Source organism: Astatotilapia calliptera, chromosome 17, assembly GCF_900246225.1.
Source record: "Astatotilapia calliptera chromosome 17, fAstCal1.2, whole genome shotgun sequence".
Taxonomy (NCBI): Eukaryota; Metazoa; Chordata; class Actinopteri; order Cichliformes; family Cichlidae; genus Astatotilapia; species Astatotilapia calliptera.
The window spans coordinates 24919488-24931870 of NC_039318.1; the positions used below are offsets into that span (position 1 = coordinate 24919488).

At 43.2% G+C, this 12383-nt stretch overlaps 1 protein-coding gene across 7 annotated transcripts in view; it reads left to right on the top strand.

Moving 5' to 3' along the window:
* The window catches only part of kmt2e (lysine (K)-specific methyltransferase 2E), a 28767-nt gene extending 20321 nt beyond the window's left edge, over positions 1-8446 (top strand). For 4 of the 7 annotated variants that reach the window (XM_026147490.1, XM_026147495.1, XM_026147492.1 and 1 more), the window contains 12 exons: positions 1625-1696; positions 2213-2398; positions 2609-2935; positions 3042-3341; positions 3991-4141; positions 4308-4534; positions 4626-4682; positions 4940-5473; positions 5777-6033; positions 6159-6238; positions 6907-6986; positions 7151-8446. In XM_026147490.1, the coding sequence (XP_026003275.1) occupies positions 1625-1696; positions 2213-2398; positions 2609-2935; positions 3042-3341; positions 3991-4141; positions 4308-4534; positions 4626-4682; positions 4940-5473; positions 5777-6033; positions 6159-6238; positions 6907-6986; positions 7151-8194 (3315 nt within the window). In that variant the 3' untranslated portion in view covers positions 8195-8446. The remainder of the gene's footprint in view (positions 1-1624; positions 1697-2212; positions 2399-2608; positions 2936-3041; positions 3342-3990; positions 4142-4307; positions 4535-4625; positions 4683-4939; positions 5474-5776; positions 6034-6158; positions 6239-6906; positions 6987-7150) is intronic. The other 3 variants (XM_026147493.1, XM_026147496.1, XM_026147494.1) reach the window with 1 other exon arrangement.
* The last annotated feature ends 3937 nt before the right edge of the window (positions 8447-12383 follow it).

Consider the following 12383-nt stretch of genomic DNA (forward strand, 5'->3'; position numbering starts at 1 on the left):
CTATCCCCCAGTGTGTATTACAGTTTGAGTAGAGCTCTCTTCTCACCTTCATTGTAGCCATGAGATTGAAATGGCCTGTTACGGGTTCAACCACTCTCTCTGCCAAATGGTCGTATGTCCCCGAGAGATGGGATCAAACACACACACACACACACACACACACACACACACACACACACACACACACACACACACACACAGGAAATTACCCTGCAGTCAGCTCCGTTTCACATGGTAGACCCAAGGTGTAAATCGCTGACTCATCTTTGGCTAAGGTACAGTTCTTATAATTGGCCAGAGAGATGGATGGATGGATGGATAGATGGAGGGAGTGACTGCAGAGGGTAGAGCCCTGTTGCCGAGGCCTTATTGACTACGGGAGATCCAATAAGCTGCCTTCTATGCAACATGGCAGAAGAGGGCACCCTGCTCGAGCAAAGAAGCATACATTTGCACACTGACGGTCACAAGCGTAGTAGGTGTGCGTGGTCATTTTTAAATCTGTGTGGTGGAGATGCTGCATGGGAGAGAAATATCTTGCCTGCTTAAGCTCTTACTGAAAGTTCTATTGGTGGAAAGGGCAACCAGGGTTTATGTTGTCTTCCTACTACCCCAGCTCTTTAGATATTTTATGTATACTAACACTTCACCCTTGGTGTTCTGTTGCCTGTGGGAAGAGTCAAAATGTCAAATCATTGCTAACATGGGCTCCCCCTTTCTTTATATTTTTGTTAGGGCTCCTTTAGCTTAGCCTCTGTGATAGAAGTCGGAATATACAAAGAAACTGGACATTTAAAAATAACCCTTTACTACCACTGCGGTTTGTTCTTCCTCATTGTGGGGAACTCCGCTATTGTTTCCTTTACTACTCGAGCCAAACTTCAACCGATCAATATTCTGCCTACATACAGCATCATTGCCATTGGTGCCACTGTTTGCATGCAGCCCTACAAAAAGCAAACACATGTGATTGAAGTCCAGTAATTCACAACCAGACAAGCAGGACCTTAAATCTCACTTTAAAGATCAAGATTTTAAGAATATGTCAAATGATGTGCTGTGACTCTCTTTGTGAGATGGGTGTAATAAGCTGCTGGTCAGTGATTGTAGTGAATGCCCAGCTTTTGGTAGAAGGAATTAAAAGACCTGTGCCTTTTTTATTGTAGTGTTTTTTTTGTTGTTGTTGTTTTTGTAAAACTTAGTTCTTAGGAAATTCTGTGAAGATTTTGGTTTACAGCAGGAGTCCTGCTATAAGAGATTGTTCCTAAATTTTTGAATACTTGTCGACGCCTTGTATTTGGAAGCCAAAGCTCCAAAGAAGCCACAAGTGGAATTGCATGACCTTGGGGTCTTAGACTATGGGTTTGGAGTGGCACCAATGTTTTTCTCACTGCTTTGAAAAGGGCAATTACATCCTGGCATTGTTAGTGCATTCCTGAAGATGCTCTATAGTTGTAAATATCCTGCATAGTGTTATTGCATATTACTAGGTAACCTTAGCGCTGGAAAAATTTCACCAGATGATTAGAGATCCTTTAGTCCAGTCATGTCCATTTTTAGTGAAGCCTTGTTTAGGTGGGACATGTCTCTTCTAAACTGGGCTGTTTCTTTATTAAACATTCAGGCCAACCCAGCGGAGCAGTCCCATCTACCTGTCGGGGCGGCTTCGTGCTGGAGGGGACTGAAAATCAAGGAGGTAAACTTGACCCATACATGGCCAACCCCACCCATCTACCAACCTCGTAGTGGTGATTGACTGAGTTAAAAGCGTACTAACAGTCCTGTCTTTACAGCAAACTTTAGCCTATGCAGGCAAAAAAATTTTTTTTTTTTTTTCCTTTCCAAAAGTGTGCTTTGAGTAATGATGGAGTGCTTTGTTTTAGGTGGAGGTAGCTATGGTTTCTTTATAAGGACCTGGGGAAATTTATTTGCGTACAAGCTAAATTAAAACACCTTGTTCTCCTACATTTTTCTCTCACTCCAATCTCCTCTTTTGGTTGCTCTTATTGTGAAAATGAAGGGACATTTTTTTTTTTTCTACTTGGCTCTGCATATGGCACTCTGCACTCAGATAGAAATGCTTTTCGCTGCGTAGCACACATTAACCAGTTGCACTGCTACCTCTGGGGAGTAGTACTCCATGAACTAATCTATGCGCACTCTCTTCCTCTCCCTCGCCCCTCCTCCATGCCCCACATCTAACCCTCTGCAGACACGAGAGGAGAGGAAGATGGAGGCCATCCTGCAAGCCTTTGCCCGAATGGAGAAGAGAGAGAAACGACGGGAGCAGGCGCTGGAGAGAATCGGCAGCATAAAGTCCGAGGTTGGGGGCCGCAGTGACATTAAGGAGGAGCCTCCAGCCACACCAGAGACGGCAGATTCGCCAGCTGTTATCCAGGTCAGAGCACAGATAAACAAAAAAAACAAAAAAAACAAAACAAAAAACTTTACTTTTATTTATATTTTAATTGATGTTGGCACAAATGCTTCTTCTGAGCTGTACTATAAAAAAATTGTGTTTTTGTTTGGAGCAAGCTATTGTCAGATTTTTAAGAGATTTATGTATTCAAATGTGATGTTATTGAACTCTCAAATGTGTTTTTTATAGCCACTTCTGGAAGTAAAAGAGGAGCCAGGTCTAAAGCCAGCCAAAGTTAAAGGCACGAGGAACAGGAAAAGTTTCTCAAGAAATCGTACTCACATTGGGCAACAGCGGCGACGAGCTCGCACTATCAGCACTTGTTCTGACCTGCCTCCCAGCTCTCCAACTGAGTCTGTGGAGCCTGTGACCAATGAAGCCCCTGAAGGAGAAACACCCACTGTGCCAGAGCCGGAGGCCATCTCCACACAAGCACCCGACACCAGTCCTCCGCACAGCAGCTCACCTGCACCTGACAGAAACCGAACAGGGAGCAAGACTTTCAGAACAAAAAAGGTACAGGCACATGTCTAATTCTGCATATGAAACATATTTCTGGCTTTTTAAAAAATGTTCAGGAACCCTTTAGAATTTTTACATCTTCTCAAACTCTTTTCCACAGCACTTTGTGAATGAGTGGGTAGGCGAGAAACAGCAGGACCGTGGTGCTGTACGAACACCAGAACCAGTCCCAGAAAGGCCACTGAGAATAAGCAGTGACCCTGAAGTGCTGGCCACGCAGCTCAACGCCCTGCCAGGCCTGGCCTGCTCCCAGCAGGTCTACAGCACGCCCAAACACTATGTCCGCTTTTTGTCCCCGTTCTTGGCAAACCGCAGCCCCACATCTCCCGGGGTCCCCACCGGGAGACGGCGTTCCCGAGAACTACCCGAAATGCCACCAACCACTGGTTCCTGCAAGAAGGTACAGACTTCTGCTTTTAAAAGCAATCCTGCCTTTCTTTGATGCTCATGGGAAAAACTTAAACAGCTAGATTTGGAAAGTAGATCTTTGTTTACATAGGAAATAACTAAGTTTTCCCAAAATGCCACAGCCTTTGAATTTCTTCCATTCTTTGTTAACTCCGTCTCCGTGAATGCATCAAAAAGTTTCCAGTGGGATGAACTCATTTGAAGTCGCCCAGAATATTATCGAGGGACAGGACTGTCACTGTTTAGCTGCTTTATTTAGAAGCTTCCTTTAATAAGTTGCTGAATTTATATTCTCCTTTACTAAAGTGCGTCTAGAAGCAGAATTTATCATTCAGCAGCTATCTTGTTAAAACCTATAGGTACTTATTTTGCCCCTATCTAAATGAATAAGGAGAGGTTTTTGGGTTTTGTTTTTTTGTTGTTTTTTTTTTTTTTTGTTGTTTTTTTTTAAGCTTGAAATTAGAAACTTCTCTCCTTTTACACACCATCTAGGTAACTTGATTAATACCATGACCATTTAGGTTAGTTTCTATATTTTTATTACAATATTAAGTAGATATACCTGCCACTAGATGTTTGAAACTGTTGTGAATGTCTCCTGTGCACTCTTTCTCTTTGTTATAATGGCTCTGTTTTTACAGCGATGGTTGAAGCAAGCTCTAGAGGAGGAAGGCTCCACCAGCCCAGGCAGACGGCCAAGTCTTCTCATGCCCGGTGAAGGCCCCCTCAGCCCCTCCATTAACGGAGACTCAGACAGCCCCCTACCCTATAATGGCATCTGCTCGCTACCAGGTAAGTCTGGGTTCGAACAGATCAATCTAATGCCACTTAAACTACAAACCTAACAAAGAAAACTGTGCATTTATTCAATGATGGTAAAGGAAACCAGTCTTAATAACAGTAAATAATCAAGCCAACTTTAAATCATAGATGCCATGCTCATTTTGACATCTTGCAGAGTTGCCCACTCCTTTGAAAAAGCGAAGGTTGAGTCCTTTGGACGCTTGTATGTCTGAGAGCTCAACGCCCTACGGTTCCCCTTGTGCCACGCCCACCCGGACAGAACAGTTGGAGACGCTGCTGACACCAGCCTTAATGGCCACCCCTCCACGTCCCCGAACAGAGGAGCCAAGCATGGAGCCCTTGCCCAGCACCCCAACGCCAACGCTTAATGCCCCTCAGGAGGTAAAGCTGTGTTTATGCATAAGCCTGTAAACGTTACATGTTTGTTTACATGAGGAAGAAAAAGTGGCTAAGTGTGTTTGTGGTTGCACAGAATGAATCTTCAGGGGAGAACTCACCAGAGGTCAACCGAAAACCCTGTGTGCAGGAGGTAAGATCATACCTCTAATATATTTCATTTGGAAATGACTTTAACCATCAGTCTCCCTCAGTTCCAGTATTATACTATCTGAAAATGTGGTAGTATTGCTGTAATAGTTTTTCTATAATAAAAATGTCCAGCTACATCCAAACATAAACCAGTAATCCAAAACATAATGTCAATTTAAGTCTGTTAAGCAGACATGTTCTTAGTGTTATGCCTCATCAGTGTTCATGTTGTGTTTTCATCCCTTGCTTCTCACCCAGGCCGATCGTCCTCCTTCGTTGGCGTCCTCTCCCTGCATCAAGGTTCCTAGTTCAGATGGACTCCCGTCAGAAGCCAAGGTGTCAGTTCCAGAGAGTCCACAGCCTCCACCTGCTGAGTCGGTGGACTGTGGAGAGGACAGGCCTGATAGTGGGGGTGTAGAAAGCACCAGTGAGGCTCCCTTGTCTACAGAAGCATGTGCTTCCTCTTATTCTGGCTGGATAAAAAGCCCAGAGAGGGGCCCGACTGCACCAGCTGGCCTGAACTTCTCTCCAGTCAATTCAAACTTAAGGGACCTCACCCCCTCCCACACTCTGGAGCCTCTGGCAGCCCCCTTCAGGCCTGAGGCTGCAGCAGGACCCTCAGCAGGAACGGGGTCACTGGTTGGCTCCCAGCCCTCGTTTAGCGAAGGCCAAGGGCAGCTCTTTCACCCCAGCTCTGAGGAGGGAAGTTCTCTTGGCTTCTCACGCTCGCTGAATGGGGACAGCGCTGGTGACGGAGGAGGCTCTGCACAGAACCCCCCACAGAAGAAAAAGGTGAGATTACTGACCTATAGAGATGAAAAAGAAGCTATCTGAAAACACTAAATGGCCCTTAATGAGATTGTAAATGCATTTTGCCCCCAGACAGTTTAAACAAACAGTTAATTAGTCAACAGTCTGAAAAAATAACTAGTTACTTATATAATCTGCAGAGAGAGTACCAATACATTGCAAACAAATGAGGTTGGCAGCGGGACTCCAGAAGTATTGATGCTTCCAAAGGTTGAATTATTATTCTTCAAATGCTGCCCTCTACTGGTTTGACTTAATGGTTTTTGTGGTTCTGCTTCTTCCCAGGTTTCCCTGCTAGAATACCGTAAGCGTCAACGCGAAGCCCGTCGCAGCGGCTCCAAGACAGAGTGCAGCTCTCCCGTTTCCACTGTGCCGCCTCTAGCGGTGGACGCCTTCTCTGTCTCTCTAGAGACCACCAGCGAGCCTCCTCTACCTCCTGCTTCCACGGCTCTCTCCAACACCACCACCGCAGCTTTAAGAGAGCCACAGACAAACGAGGAGGCAGAGTCCACCGGAGAGAAGGAGGGAGGAGAAGGACAGTGGTGTGTGCTTTAATGTGTTGAAATGATAACTACAGAGAAATGTGTAAACAGAAAAAAAAAAAAGCTCTGCATTCATGGTAGCAAACCTTAGTACATAAAGTCTTCTTATTGATGTTTCACTTCAGGACATCGTCGACTTCTGTAGAGCAGGCCCGAGAGCGCAGCTACCACCGAGCTCTGCTGCTCAGCAAAGACAAAGACACAGGTAAGAAAACGGAAATCGTACGGTGTGAGGATGGAGAAGCAAACCCTATATGTTACAGCCTACCATGGGCAGAAACTCCTCGTGCATGTACAGAAGTGCCCTTAAGCCTTTTGTAATAGTAGTTGATCATGTTTACTGACATTTTTCAAGGAACCAGCACCCAAAATACCTGTAGCAGTTTGAGGGGTGCGCTGCTGTAGTACATGAAGACTGTAGTTACCCCATTTCCCTATTTTTTATTTATTTATTTATTTTTTTTTTAGTTTGTTTGTGAGTGAAGTGGTGGTGAATGCTTTGTTTCTTTGTAAGAGTAAAATTAGTTGGGATTTTATTTTTTTGCAATATGAAGGCAGCTGGTGTGCAGGAAATCCTGGAATAATAAAGTAATTTGTTTTCTCATAACCTGAATTAAACAATCTAGATTTAACTAAAGAACTGTGCCATTCTTTGTTGAATGTTTAAGTGTGTTTTGAGTGGCTTGTGGTTAAATGTATTTGTATTGAAATGCTTTTTACTATCAATGTGTTGCAAGCATTTTAAACCATCCATGAATGGTCATACAACCAGATCTGTCTCCATCAGAGCTGTTTATATTTTTCATGTTTTTTTTTCTTTTTTTAAATGATGATCTGTTTTGTATTTTTTTATTTTTATTTTTATTTTTTTAGATGGTGAGACAGAAGGTGGAGATACGCCTTCGATGAGGGAGTGTGCATCTCCGAGTGTCCAGAAGACCCCGACCCACACAGTGAGTTGACGTCAGGCTATCATCACCAGTTTTATTGCCAGTTTATTTTTATTTTTTATTTTATTAAATTTAATTAATTTTAGTCATGTTTTCTGTTAAAGTTTCATTGATTAAATTGATTAATTTGACTCATCTCTGCTTACTTTTGTCCGTCTCCTCTGCAGCCCTGTTCTCCTGGCCCTCTTGTCCAACCTTCTGGTCGGCCATCGAAGGAGGAAGATGGCGATGGTCAACCTCGGACGCCAAATCTGACCAGCCAGCCGACAAGCAAGCCGACAGGACCCAAATCGGCCCCGCTAACACCGACAAAGCTTCACCCCACCCCGTTACCCTCCTCACCAGTCCACTACCCTGGATCGTCCCTCCTCCACTCTCCAAAGCCTCAGGTTCAGGGTTCGCCCTATCGCAGCCAGAGGGCGCTGTTCTCTGCCCAAACTCAGAACCAACCACAGCCCCAGACTCAGACTGGGCCCAGTGCTTTTCCGCAGTATAATACACAGAACACTCCACCGCCACCGCCACCACCACCGCCAGCACCGCCTGTTTCCACAGCCTATTTTCCAAGCCAGAGCCCCTCACCTGCCGGACCTTTCCCTGGGTTTAAACCCTCTGTCACGCCGCCCTATCCTCCAGGCTCTCAGTCCCTGATACAGACTCTTCCCCACAGCGTGCACTATCAGAGTTCAGCTGCTCCTCCGCCGCCACCTCCTCCGCCTCCACACCCGATGCCTGGCCCCACCCTGCTACACGTCAACCTGCAGCCACCTCCTATCCAGCAACATCAGCTCATGATGACAACTGCACCTCCTCCACCTCCTCCCCCACAGGGTCAGACCTCCCAACAGCAGCAGCCGCCTCCTTCAGGAGGCACCCTGTTGTCACTTACCCCTCCGCCACCACCTCCTCCGCCTCCTCCAGCCCCCTCTACCAACACCCCAATGCAGCCCCACCACTATCAGAACTTAGGGGGGTTTCAGCCGGCACTGATGCACCCTGGTGCTGCAGCGAACTCTTCAGTACCCCCATCCTCCTACCCCCCACCCCTTCAGCAGACCGGACTGCCTCCACCTCCCCCACCTCCTCCCCAACAGACTCAACAAGGCCAGTCTCAGGCCGCTGCCTCCCAGATGCCTTCTGGGACTCGTGGAGCTCCTGCATCCTCGACCCCCTTCCACAGCTCGGGGTACCTGAGCACAGGGTGGCACTGACCCGCCCCTTCTTGCTGCCGGTGTCTGGCAGCCCCTGAGAACTCATCGTGAGGGGGCATGTACCATACGCTGTAGATACGTTTTCTATGTACCTGTACACATGGCCAGTGGAAAAACAGCTGATTGTGGGATAAAAGGGTACTTTTTAAGAAAAACAAAAAAGACATAAAATTTTAACAAAAAAGGACAGTGAAATAAATCTTCAAGACAGACTATAAAAATAAAGATAGACGATTCTCCCCGGTGCTCATAGCCCTTTTCTCTCTGGCCTCCATGTTTGTTTTTATAATATCCTTCCTGTGATGGAGAGGAAGGATCTTTGTTCTGTGTCTTGTTTGGACTCCCGTTGTAAGGCACTTTGTTTATCAATGGACATTCCAGCCTATATCCTTCCTCTTCCTTTCCCCTTTGTCAGTTAAACATTTTACTTCCTCCTCTCACTCATCTGTTGTCATCTCTATACACCATTTATTTGTTTTAATCTAGTGGTTCATTATAGCGCAGAGAAAGCTCTTTTTGTATAGAGAAGAAGAAAAAAAGACAAATATTTTTTTTATTCCTCTGTCTGACAACAAATATCTGTTCACCGCTGCAGATTCAGAAGAAGAAAAAAAAAAAAAAAAAGACCAGTTTCGGGGGAACCTGCCTCACTGCCACAGGAGGCCGAACTCGTTTGTGTGTGTGAGTGTGTTTCAGTGTGTGTGGCTGCTTAGATAAGCAAAGCGTGCGTGAGATTTCATGTAAAAACGAGTGTCTTCTGAGGTAGGCTGGGTGGTCTGGCCCACAGGTAGGATGTTAGCGGTTTATTTTTGAATATCAATGGTTATTTGTAGAAAATGTAATTTAATGTATAGGTGGTTACTCCAGCTTTCACCAAGAACAGGTTGTACATATTCGCTTTTTTTTTTTTTTTTTTTTTTTTTTTATGCTTGTACAATTTGCTCCCATACTGTTTATTTTTTTTGTTTTTTTTTTTAAATATTGTTGTAAATACAAACACTCTTCTTGGCAAAGCTGAATGTTTCTGTGACTGTAGCATTATTTTTATTTTATTCTAACCCCCTCCACCCTCCCATCCTCAACTATTCAACTTGGTCTTTTTTTTTTTTTTTTTTTAAATCATTTGTGTGTGTGAGTGTACGTTTGTGTGGAGGGGAGAGACTCACAGACACTGCACTGGTTGGCTATTTTCATGGTTCATTATAATAAATCACTGTAATGACAGTTTTACACCACTTGTCGTGACATTTGTCTGCCGGGGAACATTTGTGCCGTCGTCTTTGCTGCCGGCTGCTTTGACAAATATCCGCTCAGATTGAAATCATCCAAGGACAGCAGAAAACTGAGGCTGAGAGGTAATAATACTGCCCACCTACAGCATATTTATAATCAATATCCAAACACTGGAACATTAGAACGCAGTAGGAAATCTTTAAAGTTGGACTATAATTATAGGAATAAAAATTGATAGGGGTTAACTGTGTGCCATTATTTTCCCAAAATGAGTTTCCTTGTAAATTAAATTTAATTAATAATCTTTGGCAAGTTGTTTAATTGTGTAGATATGTTGAGAGTACATCCTTTTTCTGCAGCATAGAAAAAGGAACAATGTTAGAAGTGAAAATCAGAGGTGGAACAGAATTAATAGAAAAAATACCTTTTTTTTTTTCTTAATTCATATTATTGTAAAATTGATATCTGTAGGTATTTAACTGCTAGTTAGACAAAAGGCAAATTTGAAGATGTTATTTAGTGCTTAAAGTGGACTTATAGAATATAGGGAAGTAGGATTTTTCAAAATCATGCAATAGGTGCAGCCAACAAAACTCAGATGAGTTTGATTCCTGGGCCCTGTTTCAGGAAGCCGGTTTAGTGGAAAAACTGAGTAAGTATACCCTGAGTTAACGAAAACTCTGGGTTTTCGGTTTCAGAAAGCGAGTTCAGATGAAGCCTCAGTGAGTCACTATGACGACACACTCCGTGAAGCTAACCTGCCCCCTAGCAGGTTTACTACAACTAACCCTGACTGTCTCCGCCCCTTTGTCGGAAACCTGACAGTAGGAAGTGTCGGACATGGCGTGCCACTTCCTTGAAGAGCCAGTAGATCGTGAAGCCCAAATTCTCCGCAGAGCTCTCCGCCGGGAGAGAGTGATCAGAGCGCGTTTGGACATTTTATCATTTCCTGATGATTTTCTGTGTGAACGTCACCGTTTCTCAGCACAATCTATAATTTATTTGGATAACATCCTCAGGCCATATATTACGCATGTGACACATCGCGGACATGCTCTCAGTTCATTACATATTATTAGTGTGAATGCTTGAAAAGCATTCACAGTATTGTTATTCGAATCTTTATTATTATTCCATATTCCGTACGTTTTTTGGCATCTAACTCCTTCAAAACCGTTCAACTTAGAAAAACCATTCAAACATCGTTAGATTCCTATTATTTTGGACATGACTGCTTCTATTTTTCTCATTTTTAACATTTATATTTTTAATTTTATTCAACTTTATTCAACAAAAATTTATAATGTATTTCAATGGGGAGACCCTTCAAATTCTCATTCAACTTACTCATTTTTAAACTCTTACTACTTCCACATACATTGACATAGAGCCACCATTCAAACTTTAAAACGAAGACAAGACATTCAACTATTCAACTTGTATTTATCTTTTCAATATCTATTATACTTTTTCTTCAGTTCCAGTTTAAGTTTCATGATGTTTTTTCACCCATTTCAAAATTTATAATGGGTGTGTATGGGACGGAATGTTGGGGCTAGAGTGAGACAGCTCAACTGCTAGAGTGAGAGGAGCAAAAAAATTAATCTTAAAATCTTTTTTAAAACTGCTGCTGTGTCTGCAGCGTTTGCTCTACAGGTATGATTTTACCCTCAAAACGTAGCCATCGCTGTCCTCTTTCATCCAATGTGTTTACTATTGTACTAGGTGTTATGGTTCTTTCATAAATGTCACCAATGCACAGCCTCCTCCCTCCAACTCTTCCATAGACTCTAATGTTAAAATGGCTCAGAAGGTTCGTTTGAAAATCAGAAGAGCATGGTGTCTTTCCACTGTCACCACGTCCATATAATAAACTCCACAGACATGAAAACTGAGAATTTGGTAGACTAGACATTGCTGTCGCTCACAGTGAAAGAATTTTGTCAATACGACTTTTACTTTTCATTTGGGAACGATTTGTTTCGCCCTGACTTTTCTGTTCATTTTAAGCAGCAAAAGTGAGGTGCATGTCTGTGTACGTGTGTATGGAGCCACTGGGTGCGGTCACTATAGCAACCAGGCTCACACCTGCCTGCTTAACGAGCTCTCTCTGCCACTCTGCCAAGATTCATCTTAAACACTTCTCTTTCAACTGCTGCTGTGTCCACAGTGTTAAAGCCATCATTTTACCCTCAAAACGTCGCCATCGTTGTTCTTTTTCCAACATCTTGTCTTTCAAAGCTCAGAGATGTAAACTTTTTAAACTGTGTGGGTCCAAGTGGAGGGATCACATTTTAGTCATTCAGTGATTCAAAGAATATGACCTTTTAATATTCATTCAGATGTTTTCTGACTCTAAATGTTCTTTTCTCATTTCTTAGGGTTTTCTAATTTACATTTAAAACATTTTCAGTTTTTTTCCAACTTCTTCTTCTGTGTAACCTTCAGCTTTTAGCAGTTCAAGCACCTTTGTTTTCAGGTTAAATTCGGTTTTTTTTTTTTGGTTTTTTTTTTATCTCATTCAATATTTTTAACTCAAAATTCAGCAATTAATTCATTTCAGTGCATACATTCAGATTCAAGCATTCACACTGCAGTTTCTTCAGAAAATGCACTTTCTAGTTTGTATTGCACTTCGGTTTCTTGCAAACGGGAGCTTTCTGTATAATATTGGTGACGCTGAGCACGTTTCCAAGGCTACCGTCTGTCGGGCAGTCAGGAATGTTACAGTTGCACTGAAACGTCTCCTGTACTCGTCTGTGGTGTTCCCCGGTCATAGACCCACAAGATTTATCAAAGAGGGATGCCACAAAATTGCAGGTATCAGGATGACCAAAACTTAATTTATGATGTGGTGATATTTGAACTACTACTTAAATTTTACATTCATTTTCAGGGTTCCCAGGCGTGATTGGCTGTACAGATGGCACTCACATTCCAATCATTGCTCCTTCAG